We start from the raw sequence: 19,923 nt of genomic DNA, 5'->3' as shown, positions 1-19,923 counted from the left end.
GTAAATTAACATTCAAAAGGATTTTTAATCTCTGTAGACTATTTTTCATGCAGTTAGTATGTCATAGCATCAGGTAACTGCAGTGGCATGTTTGTTCACTTTAAAAAAATTTACTTTTAATGTTTAGGCTTAGATGTTTTAATACACAGTGACTTAGAAATATGAAGGGGAAGAAGTTTTTCAAAGAAATACACATAACTAAACCTTTCTCACCAAACCTTAACTGCTTCTAATCACCATTTAATATAACCCTGGTATCATCTCTAGTCTTAATTATAATGTTCCTTTCTGGTAATCTTAATCTTAGCATCACACAATTCTTAGCTCAGGTTTCCTGTCTCCACTTCATGTGGGCTACTAATCCTAAGTAAAACTCTTTCGCATAATTCAGTTAATGGCTTTGGTTGTCTTTTTTTTTTTTTTTTAGCAAGTCTTGGTCACCTAGGAATAAAGTGAAGTGAATTCGCTCAGTTGTGTCCGAATCTTTGCGACCCCATGGGCTGTAGCCCACCAGGCTCCTCCATCCATGGAATTTTCTAGGCAAGAGTACTGGAGTGGGTTGTCACTTCCTTCTCCTGAGAAGGGGATCTTCCCTTTTCCTTCTCCTGGGTTGGGGATCTTCCCAACCCAGAGATCGAACTCGGGTCTCCCGCATTGTGGGCAGACACTTTACTGTCTGAGCCACCAGGGAGTAGAACAATTTACAATCGGCTGCTTTATTCTCTCATTTAACAAAAGTAAAAGCCAGGAGAAAAGAGGTACATGGAGCTCACTATACACTACACGCATAGAATTTTCCAACATCCTCATCAGCAGGAGGTTGGTTTTTTAAACTCCAGATAACGTCCTAGTTAGTAGCCATAGGGCTTCCCTGGTGACTCAGACATAAGTCTGCTTGCAATGCAGCAGACTCTGGTTCGATTTCTGGGTTGGAAAGATCCCCTGGAGGAGGAAATGTCAATCCACTCCAGTATTCTTGCTTGGAAAGTTCCATGGACAGGGGACCTGGTGGGCTAGTCCATGGGGTAGCAAAGGGCTGGACTCAACTGAGTGACTAACTTTCACTTCATCCAAGTGTCAAATCAAAACCGGTCACTGTGATTTACTCTCTTTATCACTGCCTAGCAATTTATAATTTTACAAATAGAGATGCATCAAAAATAGCTTTTAGGAAGAAACTTTATTCAAATAGAGAACATTTTTAAGACATATTCAAACATTCTTATGAACAAGGAGTTAATGGGTTCCATGATAATGGATCACATGAAGGTCATTCCAGTACACTAATGTGTATGCTAAACAAATGTTATATAATTTCACTGTAGGGATGTCCATCCATTTAAGGAAATCTAGATTTTGATACCAGTTAACAACAAAAAATGACAAGTTATTTTTGTGTATTGAAAATTATAAATTACTTGCTACTGACTATATATATATACTGTATTGGAAAAATTGGTTGCAACTGACAGGTAATTTCATAGCAAGTTCCTAAATATAGTCTTGGATCTCTTTTGATGTGTCTTGAGCAGAAACTACTATGAGTCATTTTAAAAGTCTTGGACCTAAAAGGAAAAAGTTAGATTGCACCTAGCTTTCTCTGGTAAGAATGGGCACAGCACAGGAACTACTGGTTACCTCCTGGCAAGAACAACTGAAAAATCAGCTGGGGGTTGGGCGTGGGTGTTCCTTTTATAAATGTTTGGGCATTCACCCAATCCTATGGCTCTGCCATTCCTGGGCAGGGCGTGCTGGTAGTGGAAATAGTGAAAGTTATTCAAACCACTGAATTCTCCATTCTACAATATGGAAACTGGCAGACTTACCTCAATTGTAAGTTCTCCACCCTCTCCCTCACCACCTCCACCTCACATCTAAAATATTAGGTTAAGAATATAAATTGCTTTAGGTCTTTGTTCCCACAGGCAGGCAAAGAGGAGCTTAAAAAACCTTAACTATCCTGATGTTGAGGGTTATATAGTGTTTATAACTAACTTAGGAATTTATACAAGATACAAATACAAACAGCCTCTATTAGAAGTTAGCAAGAATGAGGATGGTACCATTACAGATTTTTGTTCATCAAATAGTTTCATCTAGGATCAAAGGTAATTTGGTGTTTTTCTATAACCAGTACCTTAACGTAGGGTAAGAAGATGGCCAACACCAATGGGTTAGGAGTGACTGCCCATAGTACCTTGTGGAGAAGGATTCTAAGGCTGTGTTGGTGATCAGTAAGAAACACTGTTTTCTGCTATTAGCTCTGTCTGCCTCAGGGGTGGGAGCACAGGGTGGGAGCACACTTGCCTAGTATTTGCCACTCTTGACTTAAACAAAGATGTTAACTGGCACACCCAGATTTGAGTCAGAGTCACTTAGCAGCTGTGGTTCCTTGGGAAAGTTATTTGATACCCTTAAATCTCAGTTTCCTCTTTTGTAAAATAGGAATAGCAAAAATGCTTAATCTTATAGGGTTGTTTTAAGGATTAATAGATTAACGTTAGAAAATACTTGGAGAGTCTGGCACATGACAAACCTCTATAAACAAAAGCTACTGTTACTATCATTAATTACTAATAGTATGAATTATTCATGAATGTCTTTAAATTAAGTTGCTGGTTTAAAAAAGTTTTTTTTTTTGTAATTACTGGGCCCTGAAAACATAGCAGGATAAAGTGAAGCTGAGGTTTGGCAGAAGGCCCAAGCGTCCCACCTACTCTAACCCCACTCCCAGGAAGGCATCTTCAAAGACTCTTAGGATCCCAGAGCATAGCTTGAAAATCCCTGAAGAAGGTTATTTAGAAGTGAAAACAATGGTCCTCTTTTGAGATTTGTTTTGCATTTGTTAGCCAGTTAGACTGAAATAAGAAAGGTCATAGTCAGGGCAAAATAGCCAAATTTAAGGCAGAGAAAAATTCACTAAGAAACAGTTCCTGGAGGTGAAGTACTCAGAATCAAGCAGCAAATTTACATGGTTTCCATTAGAATAAAAATTTTTTAAAATTGGGATTATTTTGGCAAAAAAAAAAAAAGGATTCAAATTCACTTTGTTTTGTATTTATATCTAAAACATGGCTAGATTTTAAAAGAATTTAGCTAGAGAAAAATAACTCCTAAGAGTCAGACGAAGATCACATGAAGGTAAGCAAGGGCTTAAAGCAGGAACTGGAAAAAGTGAGTGGAGACTGTAGAGTAAAATGCAAACAGGAAAAAGAAATGTGCAAACAAAATACTCACTTTTAAAATTCACATTGTAAATAAGTTAAATAGATATATAGAAAATGAATACTGTTACTAGCAATTATCTTATAGTGTTATTTTCTCTTCAAGGATGGATTTTAAAATAGAAATGCCTTGGTGTGTTTGAATAGCTTATGCTAATTAATCACTGTAGAATACAGCAGCATATATGATAATTTAGATCACTGTTTACCAAAGAAAGAACAAAGGGTCTCTAATAGAACTAAAGAAACAGACATGAACTGAATGATAATAATTATCTAATACACCAAATAGACTGGATTCATTAAAGGAAAACACTCTAGTTTCCAAATTTACCTGCTCAAACAAGTAAAGTTCCTATGAAATCCTATAGTTTATTCTGAAACCTTTTTACATCATGTCTACAGATCATGAAAACTTTTGTTAAGGAATACTCTTTTCAATACATTTTGCTTCGTATGACTTATATAAAAGTCCCTTCTATAATGTCCATAAGACAGCCACATAAATGAGTTATACCTTTACTTTTCAGAAGCTTTAGAAAGATTTCAACTCTGAAACTAAACTATAAAAGGTCTTAAATATATACCATATTCTAACTATTAATCCTACAATGAAAATACTTTGTACTTAAATTATGACGGGACTCAATTACATAGTACAATTTCAAGTGCTTACAATTTTCTTTAACAGCATAAATTTTGCTTTCTGCGTGGTGTGTGTTAAGTCGCTCAGTCATGTCCGACTCTTTGTGACCCCCACGGACTATACCCTGTCAGGCTCCTCTGTCCATGGGGATTCTCCAGGCAAGAATACTGGAGTGGGTTGCCATGCCCTCCTCCAGGGCGATCTTCCCAGCCCAGGGATCAAACCCAGGTCTCCCCCATTGCAGGCAGATTCTTTACCATCTGAGCCACTAGGGAAGCCCGACAGTCCTTCTAAGAAAATACAAAATACCAGATTTTGCCTTTGCAGTTGCCTCATTATTCATCTCCAACAATTAATTATACTAATATATTAATAAAGGTGGAAATATAAGATGGTTGATGACTTATCCTGATGGCTCAGTGGTAAAGAATCTTCTGCCAATGCAGAAGACATGGGTTCAATCCCAGATCCAGGAAGACACCACATGCCACAGTGCAACTAAACCAGTGTGCCACAACTACTGAGCCTGTGGCTCTAGAGCCTGGGAGCTACAACTACTGAAGCCCTGACTCCCCGGAATCTGTGCTCCCACGAGAAGCCACCACAGTGCAACCAAGAGTAGCTCCTCTTTGCCAAAGCTAGAGAAAGCACATGTGCAGCAGTGAAGACCCAGCACAGCCAAAAATGAATGAATGAATGAATGAATAAAAATATTTAAAAAAGATTCTACTTAAAAAGCAGGACATTAGTGGCAATATATGTTGGAAACTTTCTCAAATCTGATTTTTCAAGTCTCTTCACTTTCATTATATGCAGAAAATGGACTTTTACAGTGGCAAACTATACAATGCAAATTTATTCATTTTTGCCTGCAAATTACATCTGCATCATTTAAGCTTAGTTTCCAAAAAAACTGAAAAACCCCTGCCATTCTGAGGTCTACAATGATACTATAAAGAAACTGCTCACATTAAACATAAGTTTATAACAAACTGTCACGATGTCAGTGAGAAATACTTAAAAGGTGAAAACATGCCCTTTTCTTTCTCATATCCATAAATGATGAAAAACTGCAATGAAATTCATCACCTACACAGGCAAAACATCCTCAGATCCTCAGCTCATATTCCTGTATTTTGTGCTGAAACAAAGATACAGGGTTAACTTTCAAACAGCATGCAGTAAACTTTACAAAATGCATTCTGGATAACTTTTTATGGATATTCCCACTCATGTATTTTTAGAGTTCAAACACTGAGAAGAAATATTATGCCAATGAGCATTCAATAATTTTGGGACTTAAACTGGCTCCCTGATAAAGACAATATTCCCAGTCTTCATCTTGGTGACAAAAGCGCACCAGGACTGTACTTGTCATCTTTTTCACACTAAGTATAAAAATGACAAATTAGCCATAGTTGTAAATCTATCCTGCTGCTAGGGAGACGGATGGCTTGGGCATGAAGTTTTATAAGAATTTAATAAAAATATTTCTCACTGCTTTTAGAATATGATCTGAAATGCAATTAAAGGAAAAAATAACTCTTATCTCCCTTGTAATACATTTTCTAAAGGGAGTTCAATCATTAAATTTATACAATAAAATTGTACTGCATTAAGAAATCAATTAATTATGAATTCTTGAAAGCTAGGATTAAGTAACATTTAAATTTTTATACCAAGCTGCAAACTTAATCTTATCTTGGAGAAGCAAGTTTAATCTTAAGTGTTATATACCAGTGCCAGCAAATTAATATTCTACTTTACAAGAAATATTTCTGGGTACTTTAAAGTCTTTTTTTGGACATCAGTTTTTCATACTAAATATTTGATTCTTAGCTCTAAAAATGAAGAATGAAACATTAAACTGGAAAAGAATGAACAGTATGGATTTTTGACTTTATACTTACAGAAAACATACTGTTTTCTAGGAGGAAAAATTTAAGGCCCTAAGTAGTCCTAAAATATAATGTACCTTACTTTTCAGTTTCCACAGTTACATGAGGCATTATGTGGATTTCATGTGGCATTGGGAGAGGGAATAAGCAAATTTCAACTCAACTCAGTTTAGAGAACAGAAGGATCTCAACCTAACACAGATGTTCTATGAGCTGGAGATGAACATTGATGGCATCAGTTCAAGCAGAGACTGAATAACAAATGTGTATGTTTTTCTCAGGTCCCTTCAGTTTGAAGGTTTTATTAGTCTGCATAGTTAACAGAGATACATACATATTGATATGACATGATCAAGTCAGCTAGACATCACATCAAATTTTGTTTACATGGCTAGCATACATTGAATAGCTTCAAAAAAATCAAGGCTGTAATTTTTCTAAAAGTAACTTTGCTATGATCATGATGAGACTCCATACACCAAAATGTAAATCTAAAGACCCTTGCGGTCATCCACGAGAAACTGAAGAACAGTGATCCAAATTAGAATGTGATTGAAAATCTTTTGTGGATCAAACAATGCACAGTGTCATTTCAACAAATACTTGTAAACTCTGGACAGAGGTCAACCAAGATTTAGGTCACTGTGATCATTTGTAATTATCACCACCATGGGCAGAGAAGCATGGCAAGCTCCAGTCCATGAGGCTTTTGCAGAGTTGAACACGCTTGAGCAATTGAGCGCACACACCACCCTCCATGGGAAAGAACACTGATAGAGTGCCCTGCAAAGAAAAGAATATTGATGCATACAGGGTCAAGTAAGAGGACAGGTGTGTGAAGGAAATTAGTCACTAACAGTGTGAAATGATGCAGAGGTGGGGCTCTGGCAACTTCATTAGTGGCCTTTTAAGAAAGTAGTTTTAAATACTGAATTAGCATTCTAAGGTGCAGTGGGTTGAGGAGTGAATGGGATGCCCAGATAAGAACCCCTGCTTATGTCAAGTGTTCTTCTCAGAGTTCCTTCCATCACTGTGTCCTTTCTAGATATAGCTGACACACTTGATGGGACAGTACCACGTTAACAGAGCAACAAAACTTTTTCCAAATCTCTTAAAATCGGACCATCTGTTGTGATTAATTTTAACCTTGAGGAAAGATTCTTGGAACTATTTTAGACCAATGCTGAAAATGTGTGTGAAGAGACATTGTGACTAATAATTGTGCTGTTATTTGTTCATTTGCCATGTACCTGAGTCTACTACAAGAGGCCGAGCAACACAAAGAGAAGTGTCCTCAGTGGGGCTCCTAATGGGCAATTACATGTGTCTGAAACAATGACACAGGCTTCTGGTTCAGTATGAGTCTTTAGTTTGGGAAGTTTTCTTTAGCTTGATAGAATGTTTTTCAGGTCACATATCTTGGCTCAGTTACTCACAAGCTTAGTATTTTCAAACTGTGTCCAGGATGACTCACAAGTCTGACTTAAGTACACCTTTTTTAAGTGTTGACTCCTAGCTTACATTCTAAAGGCTATAGAAACTCAATGCCATGCTGCTATGCTAAGTCACTTCAGTCGTTTCTGACTCTGTGCGACCCCATAGACGGCAGCCCACCAGGCTCCCCCGTCCCTGGGATTCTCCAGGCAAGAACACTGGAGTGGGTTGCCATTTCCTTCTCCAATGCATGAAAGTGAAAAGTGAAAGTGAAGTCGCTCAGTCGTGTCCGACTCTTAGCAACTCCATGGATTGTAGCCTAACAGGCTCCTCCGTCCATGGGATTTTCCAAGCAAGAGTACTGGAGCGGGGTGCCATTGCACTCAGTGCTATATATATATATATATATATACATATATATATATATATATATATATATAAAAGAATCTTATAACATAGGGTAAAGATAGGATTAAGTGGCAATAAAAGTCTAATTTAGAAGTATACATACTTTTATCAGCAAGTTAAAATCTCTTCTTAAAGCTCTGAATATATTTCTGAATTTGACATATTCTCTCTTATTTGGGCTTCCCTGGTGGCTCAGCTGGTAATGAATCCACCTGCAATGTGGGAGACCGGGGTTCAATCCCTGGGTTGGGAAGATCCCCTGGCGAAGGGAATGGCTACCTACTCCAGTATTCTGGCCTGGAGAATTCCATGGACTTGACTGTACTGTCCATTGGGTCACAAATAGTTGGACACAACTGAGCGACTTTCACTTTTCTCTCATTTAGCAACTAGGGAATGGGAGGGGACACTCTGTATACTGGGATGTATTTATCTGATTTCCTGTTAAAATCTTTTTGTTTCATCACAGCCAAGGTGGTATCTAAAACTGTGCCATAGGAGGACTTTACTGGCAGTCCAGTGGTTAAGACTCAGTCTTATAATGTAAGGAGGGTGGGTTCAGTGCTTAGTTGAGGAGTTGAGATCCCACATGCCTAGTGGCCAAAGAAAACCAAAATGTGAAAACATAAGCAATATTTTAACAAATTTAATTAAGACTTTAAAAATGGTCCACATTGTGACTTCCCTGGTGGCCTAGTGGGTAAGAATCATCTGCCAATGCAGGGAATGCAGATTAGATCCCGGGTCTGGGAAGATTCCAACTACCAAGCTTCTGTTCTCTAGGGCCATGAGCCACAACTACTGAGCCTGTGTGCCCAACTAATGAAGCTAGCATGCCTAGACTCTGTGCTCTGTAACGAGAAGCCACCACAAGAAGCCATGCACTGCAATGAAGAGTAGCCCCTGCTTGCTGCAACCACAGAAAGCCTGTGCAAAGCAACAAAGACCCAATACAGCCAAAAACAAAAGAATAGAAAATAAAACACAGTAAACAAAAATTTTTTAAAGGTTTACATCAAAAAAACCTGTACAATAAAATGGTGCCATCGAAGTGTTATATCCTGTTACCCCAGATTTGTAATCCTGCTAAGTTGCTTCAGTCGTGTCCAACTCTGTGCGACCCCATAGACGGAAGCCCACCAGGCTCCCCCATCCCTGGGACTCTCCAGGCAAGAACACTGGAGTGGGTTGCCATTTCCTTCTCCAATGCATGAGAGTGAAAAGTGAAAGGGAAGTCGCTCACTCATGTCCAACTCTTAGCGACCCCATGGACTGCAGCCTACCAGGCTCCTGCGTCCATGGGATTTTCCAGGCAAGAGTACTGGAGTGGGGTGCCATTGCCTTCTCCGTTTGTAATCCTAGAAAGGAAATTCATTGATGTTAAGAAGGCACATCCTTCCTCAGTATATATACTGATGGATTTACTGTTTGGCCCTATACAGAAAAGATATGCTGACTCCTATTAAAGATTATCAGAATCCTGACTGAAAAGCAAACTGTAAAATATACAACACACATAGACATGGAATATTAGATGATTCGAATTTTGAATGAGGTGAGACTAATTTTAGTGATGCATAAATAATGCCAGACTTCCCTGGTGGCTCAGACGGTAAAGCATCTGCCTACAATGCAGGAGACCCAGATTCAATCCCTGGGTTGGGAAGATCCACTGGAGAAGGAAATGGCAACCCACTCCAGTACTCTTGCCTGGAAAATCCCATGGATGGAGGAGCCTGGTAGGCTACAGTCCACAGGGTTGCAGAGAGTCAGACACGACTGAGCGACTTCATTTAAATATGCCCTGTTTAAAAAAGTACATCAAAATTAAGTAGAAATCTTAAGCTATTTAAGAATAACTTGGGATGGGGACGTGGAGGAATATAGAAGCTTGTGATTTCACCCTTTGAGCAAAGGTGATATTCTTTCCCTATTCAAAAAATGTGGAATGAACATCAGCCCCAAGTTCCTGCAATTGAGTGAACAACTTTTATTGGATAAGAAAGCTCTAGGTAGAGTCATTTCATCATCTAGTTCCCCCTAACAGTACAGAGACTCTACACTAAGGTGTCCGTTTCCCTGAGTACAGTCGGGTCTTCTGAAAAAAAGAAGAGCCTGTCTAATACTACAGACTTGTCCGGTATAGCTGACAGAGAACTGGGAGGCATATAGAAAGTAGTAAATTTTCAAGGTGAAAGTATCTCCTTTTTATTACACTGAAGAGGAAGAAGGCAAAGTGTTGTGTATGCATTACTAACAATCTGCACCATTTTATATTTTCAGCCATTCAACCCTTCTACTAAATCACTTTTAAAAATCACTGAAATTAAAGGCCTCTTTGATAAAGTTCCCTGATTGTCTAACTTTGCATCTTTTCTCATCCCAAATAGTTGAGAGTAAAATAGTGAACGCAGTGTGACCCCATTATCCATCATGGGTAATCATTTTCTCACAAACTGGTATTCAATATATCTGCTAAACACATGTATAACCAAAGAAGAATAGAGTCCATTGGCTGAAATGGGAATTTACATTTTGAGAGTGGTATAGGTCACTAGTAGTAACAAAGAAGGCCAGCAAACAGACTAGGGTGCCCCAAAGTCAGCAACCTTCAGAAGGCAGGAACACAGCAAAAGTTTAGGATGATTAATGGCTCAAAAAAACTGCCTTAAGTCTAAGGTAGGACTCCAAGGTAAATGCCCCAAAACCTATGAAATAATAAAATCTTATAAGGAAGCAAACTTAAGACTATCAACTGAAGAAAAATTATACCTACATATATAAAATTCTAGTTGTTTACCTAGAGCTAAAGTAATTCTTAGGCTTCCCTGATGGCTCAGACAGTAAAGAGTCTGCCTGCAATGCAGGAGACCTGGGTTCAGTCCCTGGGTTGGGAAGATCCCCAGGAAAAGGAAATGGCAATCCACTCCAGTATTCTTGCCTGGAAAATCCCAAGGATGGAGGAGCATGGCAGGCTACAGTCCATAGGGTCACAGTCAGACATGACTGAGCAACTAACACACACAAAGTAATTCTTAAGTTCTTCACACTTTCTTTGCCATAGACGTCTAAGCCCTTGGGTTAGAACTCTTGGAGGCTGATCCAATTCCCATAATTGCCATTCTTTGGAATGAGCTAATTAATGACTTAAGTGGCAATTACTTGACAATTTAGTATGGTAAAACCTGCTTTGGGGAATCACTTATGTCTCTATGTAAATACTACCATCTCTGTTTAGGAATCCAGGAGCTAACAAAATTCAAGTAGATGACTAAGAACAAGGGACAGATAAACACATTTTTCTTTCCCACTATAAAATACAAATGCTAACACCCAACATGCCTCTTCACAAATACAAAAAATTCTATCAGTAAATAAAACATCAGGTCCACACATCTTCATCTATACCACTGTTGCAGCCTACACTACATGAAGGACTAAACTCCAATAGGGTTTTCTTTCTAGTTTCTTCACATCTTCCTTATATACACTATTAAGATATTCAGCGGCAGCTATGCCAGTTATTAAAATTTTGCAGCAAGTATCTAATCTTGTCGCTTAAGTTATGGAGATGGTGTAGCTTAAAAAAAAAAAAAAATCACTATTTGTATCGAGATCTCTATGGTAGTATTTGCCAAAGGTCGGGTTTGATTATGTCTTTGGGTATAGACACCTATGGTGGTACTGAAGGGTCCCTAGGGCCCAGTGTGACCTCATGTATCCTACGCATGGCACAACACAAACTAAAGAAAACTGACTTGAAAGCTGTATGCCATGAGATACTAGCAGGCAAAAGCCTTAAAAATGTTTATGTCTTTAATCTTTCACTTAGGAAATAATTTTGAGCTCTATGTGCCAGGACTGTTATTTGAATATAATTTGCAGTCTTTAATTTCAAAAGTTTTCCCAAATGTTAAATATTTATTGAATGAATTTGTTACAGGTAAGACACTGAAAGTTGAAGAGCCCTGATCTAAAACTGACTATAAAGTCATTGTAGTGACCTCCCTGGCAATCGAATCTGTATTGGTTAACTCTTAAATCTTTATAAAGTGTCTTCTAAGAATTTTTTTAATAACTAATGAGACCATTTTATATACTGTCCTCTCAACAACTGTTGGGGATATGTTTCAAGAGGACTGTCTTTTGGGTATCTTTCACTAAGAGACTAAAACATACCTAATTATTCTTGGAAGAGTAGTACTTTATTGCCAAACGGACTGTTGGTGCGGGGGTGGGGGTGGGGGGATTCAAAAGGTAGTATTAATAGCATGTAAGGCACCATGCAACTATAGAACCTATTTTTTAACTTTCCTGTATTCCATTTTTAAATTTCCTTTAGTTCAGTTATTAAAATTCAAAAGAGCTTTAATTTTCTTATCTAATTACAGATCCAATCATTGAATTTCCTACACCATCTTCCAAACATTGGTCTGGATTTTTCGTGAAAAAGAAAAAAGTTCAAGTAACAATTTTTTCCATAAAGCTAAACATGATTTTCTAAGTTTTAGCTGTGTCCATTTTGGTGTCAAAATGTGCTTCATGAGATATTTATACATAATTTTTAACAATGTTCTAAGCAAAACAAAAAGTTGATAATTACAATGGTTCAGAAAAATCACAACCAAAAAAATTCATTTTGAAATTGAAATTTTGGGTGAAGGGGTTGTTTTTTCCCCTCAAATAATCCCTACTTCATCTTTTGTCCAATCTTAACCCCTTGGAACCACAGAGAATGTTATCTACACAAACCATTAAAATATATCTACTGCCACATGAGAGTTCTTTTAGTACTTTAAAGACACTAGGAATTGTATGCAATATGGGCATCCCCTCTTCATTTTCCAAACTAAATCAAAACTCTCATTTAATAACTAAAAGTCTGGGTATCCAGTCCTTTGTTCTATTACTTTAACACCATCACCACAAAAAAATGTTCTTTTCTGTATTATTAAAGTTTCAAAGACTTGAAAGTTGTTAACCCATTAATCTGCTATATATGCAATAAATATAGGTGAAGTCGTTTACCTTTGCTTTTCAACCCATTTCCAGAAATATGTACTTTCAGGGAAACTATTTCAATGTCATCTACAACCTGTAGAGAATTCCAAAAGTAATACAGATGAAAGACAAAAGATATGCTGATTATAAATGACTGCTTTCTACTAATTAAAGCAGCTCTCCAAGAATTACTACTAGGAGGTAGTTTGAGCCTTTTATGCACTTCACATAAAAAGAGATAAACCTTAATATTCTACAATACAAAGGTATCTGAATTATACATAAGTCAAAGTTTACAAAGGAGTTCCCATACCCAGTTAGTCTAAATTATTGTTGTTAAAAGCAATCTGGATTAAATATCAGAGTCAACAAAATTCACAAAGCCAGAAGCAGTTCAGTGCTCACAAGTTTATATTTTTAGGTTTGATAAAGATTCGTGTGTATTTTCTAAATACACAGACCAAAAAAAAAAAAAAAAAAAAAACATTGTGGAAGTTTACATACATGTCTTAGGACACTTATACTAGGTAGGTAAATTACATTAAAAATTGGTCTTCGTAAAAGATCTTCCCAAAGAGCTTTTACAAACAGCAGGCAGAAAGTGTTCTTTTGTTTACAGTGTTTTTAAAATGCTGATTCTCCCATCTCATAATGGCCTCAACCAACCCTCTCCTTAATCCAATTTTGTTCTCAATAAGCAGCATACTCTAAATTTTAAGTACCCAATGTCATAAAATTCAGGGCTACAAAACATCTTTTAAAATGTGCTTATCCCTAAAACATTTTAAACTAAATATCTTGAATGGCTCAACTTCACTTGAAAGTAGGGATACAGCAGGGAAAAAAAACCTTTCCATTTAAAATCCTAAAGTGACTAAGAAAAAATATGTTAGTTCTAAGCATGTATATTATGTACCATAGTTAAGTTTAAGGATCTGGGTGACTGAACGGCACAAAAACGGGTTCATATCTAATTCTTCAGTTAAAAATCATCCTTTTAAAATGAAAATGCTACAGCCAATTAATAGCATGTGCTACACTGAAGGGTATCTTGTTTATAATCATGTGGTGTAACAATTGCTGTATTAGGAGGCAAGAGTAGTTAAGGACATTTGGGGGAGGAAGGATTAGACAGACACTCAAATTCCTAACATAGCTGTTTTATATGGAAAATATGTCTCCATAGACAGACCACTTTAAAGAGCTAAAATCCTACAAAAGTTGGAGCAACAGAGCCCCCTAAACAGAGCATGGGCTTCAGAATCAGACCTGGTCAAAACCCAGCTCTACTTTGTAGTGACTGTTACATTAGTCCATTAGGCAATTTCATGGAGCCTTTCCTTGTCTATAAAATGGAGACAATAGCACCTACTTATAGGGGATTTGATAAGGTAAAGCGCAATGGCATGTGCAGGCACTAAAAACAAGCTAGCTTTTGGAATTATTCAGAAAAACAACTTTTTCATCCTATGCTGACAATATCCTAAAAATGTAATAGAGCTTATTGGTTTTAAATTTTATGGTTTTTAAGACCCTTCTTCCATCACACTATCCCCGATATTATACTAGTCATTATCAGGCCTTTTATAACACAATGTTTTAATACAAATTTCTAAGTCCCAATTTTTTCATTCCCCGTTCTCTATTCTTCCACTCCTTTCCCCCTTGGTTCTCCTATATTATTAAACAACTAAGATGTGTCATGTCACTATTATGCACGAGGCAGTGTTCTAAGTGCTTTACATACATGAATAAACTTCATCTCACTCTTCCTCAGCAGGATGGCTCTACCAAAAAACCAGCTCATGCTTTCCCCCCAGATTTCAAAGCTATTCATTATTGTTCCATTTTCCCTTATAATGTTTCTTTTCTTTTTTAGCTCTTAATTGCTAGGATGCTGAAATTTAGCAAAGTATCTAGTGAATGTGAAAAATAAGGGCCAATAACAATGAAAAAGCAGGGGCTGTATGGAAGTAACTGCCTCTGAGACTCCTAAGAAATAATACATGATATCTTGATTTATATGAGAGGGTCTGTTACTACAAAATGAATAGGAAATAAACAGTTTATACTCTCCCCCTTCATTAAATAAAAGATCTAAAATATTTTTCATTTAAAATATAAGTTACAAGAGAAAAATTCAGCAAATGTGTAACACATAATTCCGCCAGGGCGCCACAGACAAAATTACGAGTATTCCACTGTTACCTCTCTGAGACCAATCATGAGTTCTTAGTATCTATCAACTTCCTGAAACTGTACTGTAAGTCAGAAAAAGAATATACTTAAAAAAATAGAAACATCCAGTAGTATACCTTAGTACTAAACTATTTTTTTAAAAAAAGACCTAGAAGGGAAAAAGCAGTCCCTTCAAGATCACGAAACAAAATAAGTTAGGCAGTCAGCAAGTAGAAAAATCTGTCAATTCTGTTTCTGGTAAAATGTTTACTTTAAAAGAAGAAATTTTTATATAGGCTGAGGCTAATATATTCAAGAGTATAAACATTTTTCCTTTGGATTACCTTTCTAAAAACAAATTCTTAAAGTATCATTATTTCAGTTGACTAAAAATATAGCCAAATCTGTCACAACACAACACAGAAGGTAATGGACAATAATTATAGAATATTTTAAATTAACAGTAACAAGCCATCTACATCAAACCTTGTTTCCAACTAAAACCAAAACAAAAGCACAACAATCCGTAGTGTACCAAGTGTGTATTTTCAATTTACTGTATGCAATCTAACAAAAATTTGGTCATAATTTACCAGATATACATAAACAATTTAAGTAGTAAAGAAAATTCAGTTTAAAGAGAGTAAGTTCATATCTTAAGGAAAAGTAAAAGTACATTAAGAATGTAAAGCCAAGTCCAGTTTCTATGCAATAAGTGAACTGTAGTCTAATAAAGCAGATTTAGGTGATTTTCAGATATATATCTTTTCTCTTTAATATATATTTATATATAGACAGATCTACCAATTGTAAACTATGGTTTATTTTAAAGGAGAGGGATAAATGGGATGAAAGAAATCTTTATACTATACTTACATATTCACAAAGCAGAACATTTTACGTTTAAAATACTTTTCCATTCATAGTATCTTTGCCCAACTAACGTCTACTTTGGACCCCACCAGAATTACATTTTACTCATTTGTCTAGAACACTGAGAAAAAGATGTACTCTTCAGTCTTAAACAAAAACCAAACCAAAACTGTTCATGTCAGTTTTTCAGTTTTATAGAAAGTATGATAAAGTTTAGGTGACAAATGATGCATCTCACCATGTAACTGTACTCTTTGATTTATCCAAGCAGAAGCATCAATGTCTAATGTTAAACCATCTTTCTACTGAAATCAGAGACAGTAAGAAAGCCTGTCTCTTAAAAAACCCAGTCTTTTCAACTTTGATCAGATGGAGCACCAAAAGGATTATGTCTGTCAAAGTGTACTTTGCAATTTTTTCCACATGACTAGCATAATTTAGTTACCTGATATAAAATAAGAAAATATACTCAATTTCTATTTAAAAGAAAGCTGAAAATATGATATCCCTCAATCTTATATAATATACAGTATGTTCCTGATAAACATTGTGCATATTAATATCAATTATGTGAAATGCTGCTGTGAGTCAATCAGTTAATTCATCTGTCAGACTAAATAAATCTGGCGATTTCAACTTAATACATCATCCCTTGTATCCTGAAGAATTTAGTGAACAGAATAAAAAATTGTAAAGCCTCGCAATATTTTATTTGTAAGACTTTTGCAGATTGTTGAATCATGGTGACTACTAAAAAGACTATATATATATATATCAAGATGTAGTGATTTCAAGGAATTGAAAAATAAATTAATTATCTATCATAATTTCAAACCCTGAACACCCCGTAAGTATGAAACAAAAGAGAATGCGCTTTTTGTGTTAATTTTAATGATAAAAGGGCACAGGAGTAAAAACCTGATATTTCACTTATATTGCATAACAAGCTAACCAAACTGGACATGGAGGATAAATTATAAAGCAAATCATTTTACTTATTATTTCTATGACTTTTCTTTCAATTAGACTTCTGTCTTTTCAAATAGGACTGAGGTATAGTACACTGGCAAAAATAAAAAAGAAGCAAACAAGAGTAGTGCCAAAGTAACAGATACCCAAAACCAAATGCCTTGTCAGAAAATGTCATATAGTAACCATTTATCAGATTAGAGCAGCAGGAGAAAGTTACTTTTAAATCATAATCATTTTAGTGGTATTTGTCAACCTCACCACGGTACTTTGCAACATCATTCTTCATTTATAAAGTAGTAAAATTCATGTCAGAAAGGAAAGGGGGAATGGAGGAAGTCAGTTAGTTCATTCCAATAAATTACCTCTCCAGTTCTTATAAACATGCCCATCAGCACAAAATTGAGAAATAATACCTAAGACTAGAAGAGACTTGGTTTAAGTTATGAAGCAAAATAAAGTGAAAAATACAGAAAAGTAGAACCAATGGGGTTGAAAAGGCCCCTCACTGAAAATCTGTATTAAAAAAAATAAAATTAATAAAAATAAAAATAGAAACAAAACTCTACTAGTACAAACTAGCCTGAGTGGTTTGATGGACAGAGTAATTAGGTCAGCTGTCACTGTACTCTTAATAAACGAATTTTCTTCATTCATGTTAAAGTGGCACATGAATGTAAGCTTTTTAAGAACAGGTATTATATTTTCAGAGGATCCAAATACTTACTGTATATCCTATAAATAAAAAATATTTTTACTTTGATAACTGACTGAAGATGTGTGAACTCCATGTAATTCAACCACAAGGTTGTTTGCTGTACAGTCCTGTGCAAATATAAAAAAAATTTTTTTTTTGCTATAAGGCTTTGACCCTACAGTTTTCACAGCAATGTAACTACCATCCAGCATGTACCATATTTTGCAAGCCTTCAAGTTCAACAATCCAAATTGTTGATTCATATTATGTCCAAATGCAGCATCCTTGAGGAGTATAGAAGGTCAGTTAGTCATCAAGAGACATACAAACATCTCCTGATTCATCCCATCGAGATGCATCATTCTGATCTTCTCCATCATCAACCAGCTCTTCATCAGCTTCTCCTCCACCATTCCCCTCATATTCTTCATCCCGAGGAAAATCTGTATCCTGTCCCTGATCTACACCTTCTTGTCCTCCTGGTTGTGATTTATCTGCACAGTCTACACAGACACCATAGCGCCGAGATCCATGTCTTATTCCAACACTGGCCGCTAACATGAAGATCTTCTTACACACCATACATTTGTACTTTTTATCCTTTTTATGCACCTAATTGAAGAAGTTAAAAAAAAACCCAATGTTAGGACAGTACAGACAATATAATACATTTGAACCACTCAAATTAAACCTCCCATTTAACAAAGAGTAAATATACCATTATCTTTCTGTATGAAGTTCAGTACTGGTTTTACAAATAACATTCATTGTTTAAAGCAAAAATTTGCAGGTAATAGTGTTAAAATACCTTAAACAAACACAGTTTATCTCAACGATCAGTTAAAGTTACTTACCAGGGAATGTCTTTTTACATGTTCTCTTCGAGTAAACAGTTTTCCACAAATATCACAGCTAAATGATCTGACTCCCGTATGAATGAGCAAATGCCTTTTTAGTGTTCGTCTGTATTTGGCTACATAGCTACAATGAGGGCATTTTAACTTGTTCATGATTAGAGATGATTCACCTTTTGAGAATTAAAAACAACAAAAAAGCACTTATTATTATACATTAAACAGAAAACTTGTCAAAAGCTTGCCTATTCCTGAGAATAGGGATTATTGTATGGCTACTACCATCTGAGTTTTTTAAAACCCAGAATGTGGAAGCTTTTAATTAATTGATAAAAATGGTATTAAGAGCTCTGTAGATGTTTTGACTAATACTTGCCATTTTCCCAAGTTTCTTGTTTTGGCCAAGATTCAGGCAATAATCCATACTTGAAATCGTTAGAAGCACCTGGTATCAATCCATACTTGTAATCGTTTGAAGTACCTGGTATCAATCCATACTTGAAATCGCTAGAAGGGCCAGGCATCAGGCCATACTTGAAATCATGTGAAGGACCTAATACAATTAAAAAGTGATTTTGATATAATGATGGTAATTAAGATGACTCTTACTGGAATTAAAAAGATGGATATAAAACTATTTTATCAGCATCATGATAGAACAGCCTAATATAAAAGTAAACATATCCAGAATCCCCCATAACTACTGCCACCCTATCCAAACTAATCAGCAACTGTTGCCTCTGGATTATTTTCAATAGCCATCAGTTTGTCTCCAAGCTCACACCGTGGTGCCTTCCTAGAGCTCATTCTCAACACAGCAATCAGATTTTTAAAAAACTTTAAATCAGAACCAGATACTACTCCACTAAAAAGTCTGCTCGGACTAACGATCTTACAGTGCCAGCCAAAGACTACCAATGCACTACAAAGCCTTAACTGATGTAGCCCTTGCTTCCAAACCACTCTCTTGGTTATTCTATTCCAACCACACTGGCCTCTGTGCTATTCCATGTTGGTAAAATGGCTACTACTTCAAAGCCTTTGCACTTGGCACTTACGCTGTCCTCTGCCTGAACACTCCTTTCTAGGATATATACATAGAGCACACTTGTGCAGGAACTTAGCAATTTTTCTCCCATACACACAATTTTATAAATGAATGCCTGCCAAATGGGTTTTCTAAGAATTCAATTTTCTATATCTATTTGCCAAATACATTGCCTCTTAGAAAAATAAAAAGAACTTAAGATTTCCCTCTTAAGGAAAAAGTGAAACTATTAATATCCACAATACAAAAAAATCTCTAAGGTATTTAAAAATTGTGATTCATTACTACTACTGTAAATTGTTTTGTACTGGGAATACTTTCACTTACTGTTTTTTAATGTTAGGAAAGTCCTCTGGATCCATAATTACATATTTTAATTGTAATGCAATACCGCTTTGTGGTAAAGTGAGACACCACATTTGTATGTGTGAGAAGGAGGAAGGTTGGGAGTAGTAGCCTGTGAAGGTTAATCAATTTTCAGTTTCACACTTCTAAATAAAGTTTTGAGTTTTATGACTCATAGCTCTTGTCCAAATCAGAGCAAAACAAAGTAAACTCTAACAGCAAGGACTGTGCTTGTTTGTTCATCTCCATATTTCTTAATGTCCAAAACATACATCATCCAGTGACTGCCCTGGTGGTTCACTGGTTAAGAATCTGCCTGCCAATGCAGGGGACACAGGTTTGATCCCT

General features: G+C 36.2%; 1 protein-coding gene across 1 annotated transcript in view; it reads right to left on the bottom strand.

Moving 5' to 3' along the window:
* Positions 1-1,161: 1,161 nt before the first annotated feature.
* ZBTB10 (zinc finger and BTB domain containing 10) overlaps positions 1,162-19,923 on the bottom strand; it is a 44,099-nt gene continuing 25,337 nt past the window's right edge. Inside the window, exons 4-6 of the mRNA XM_002692740.7 lie at positions 18,559-18,735; positions 18,183-18,355; positions 1,162-17,940 (exon numbers count right to left, since the gene is read on the bottom strand). Coding sequence (XP_002692786.3) covers positions 17,635-17,940; positions 18,183-18,355; positions 18,559-18,735 — 656 coding nt within the window. The 3' untranslated portion in view covers positions 1,162-17,634. The remainder of the gene's footprint in view (positions 17,941-18,182; positions 18,356-18,558; positions 18,736-19,923) is intronic.

Source organism: Bos taurus, chromosome 14, assembly GCF_002263795.3.
Source record: "Bos taurus isolate L1 Dominette 01449 registration number 42190680 breed Hereford chromosome 14, ARS-UCD2.0, whole genome shotgun sequence".
Classification (NCBI taxonomy): Eukaryota; Metazoa; Chordata; class Mammalia; order Artiodactyla; family Bovidae; genus Bos; species Bos taurus.
This window is presented reverse-complemented; position numbering and strand designations above follow the sequence as displayed.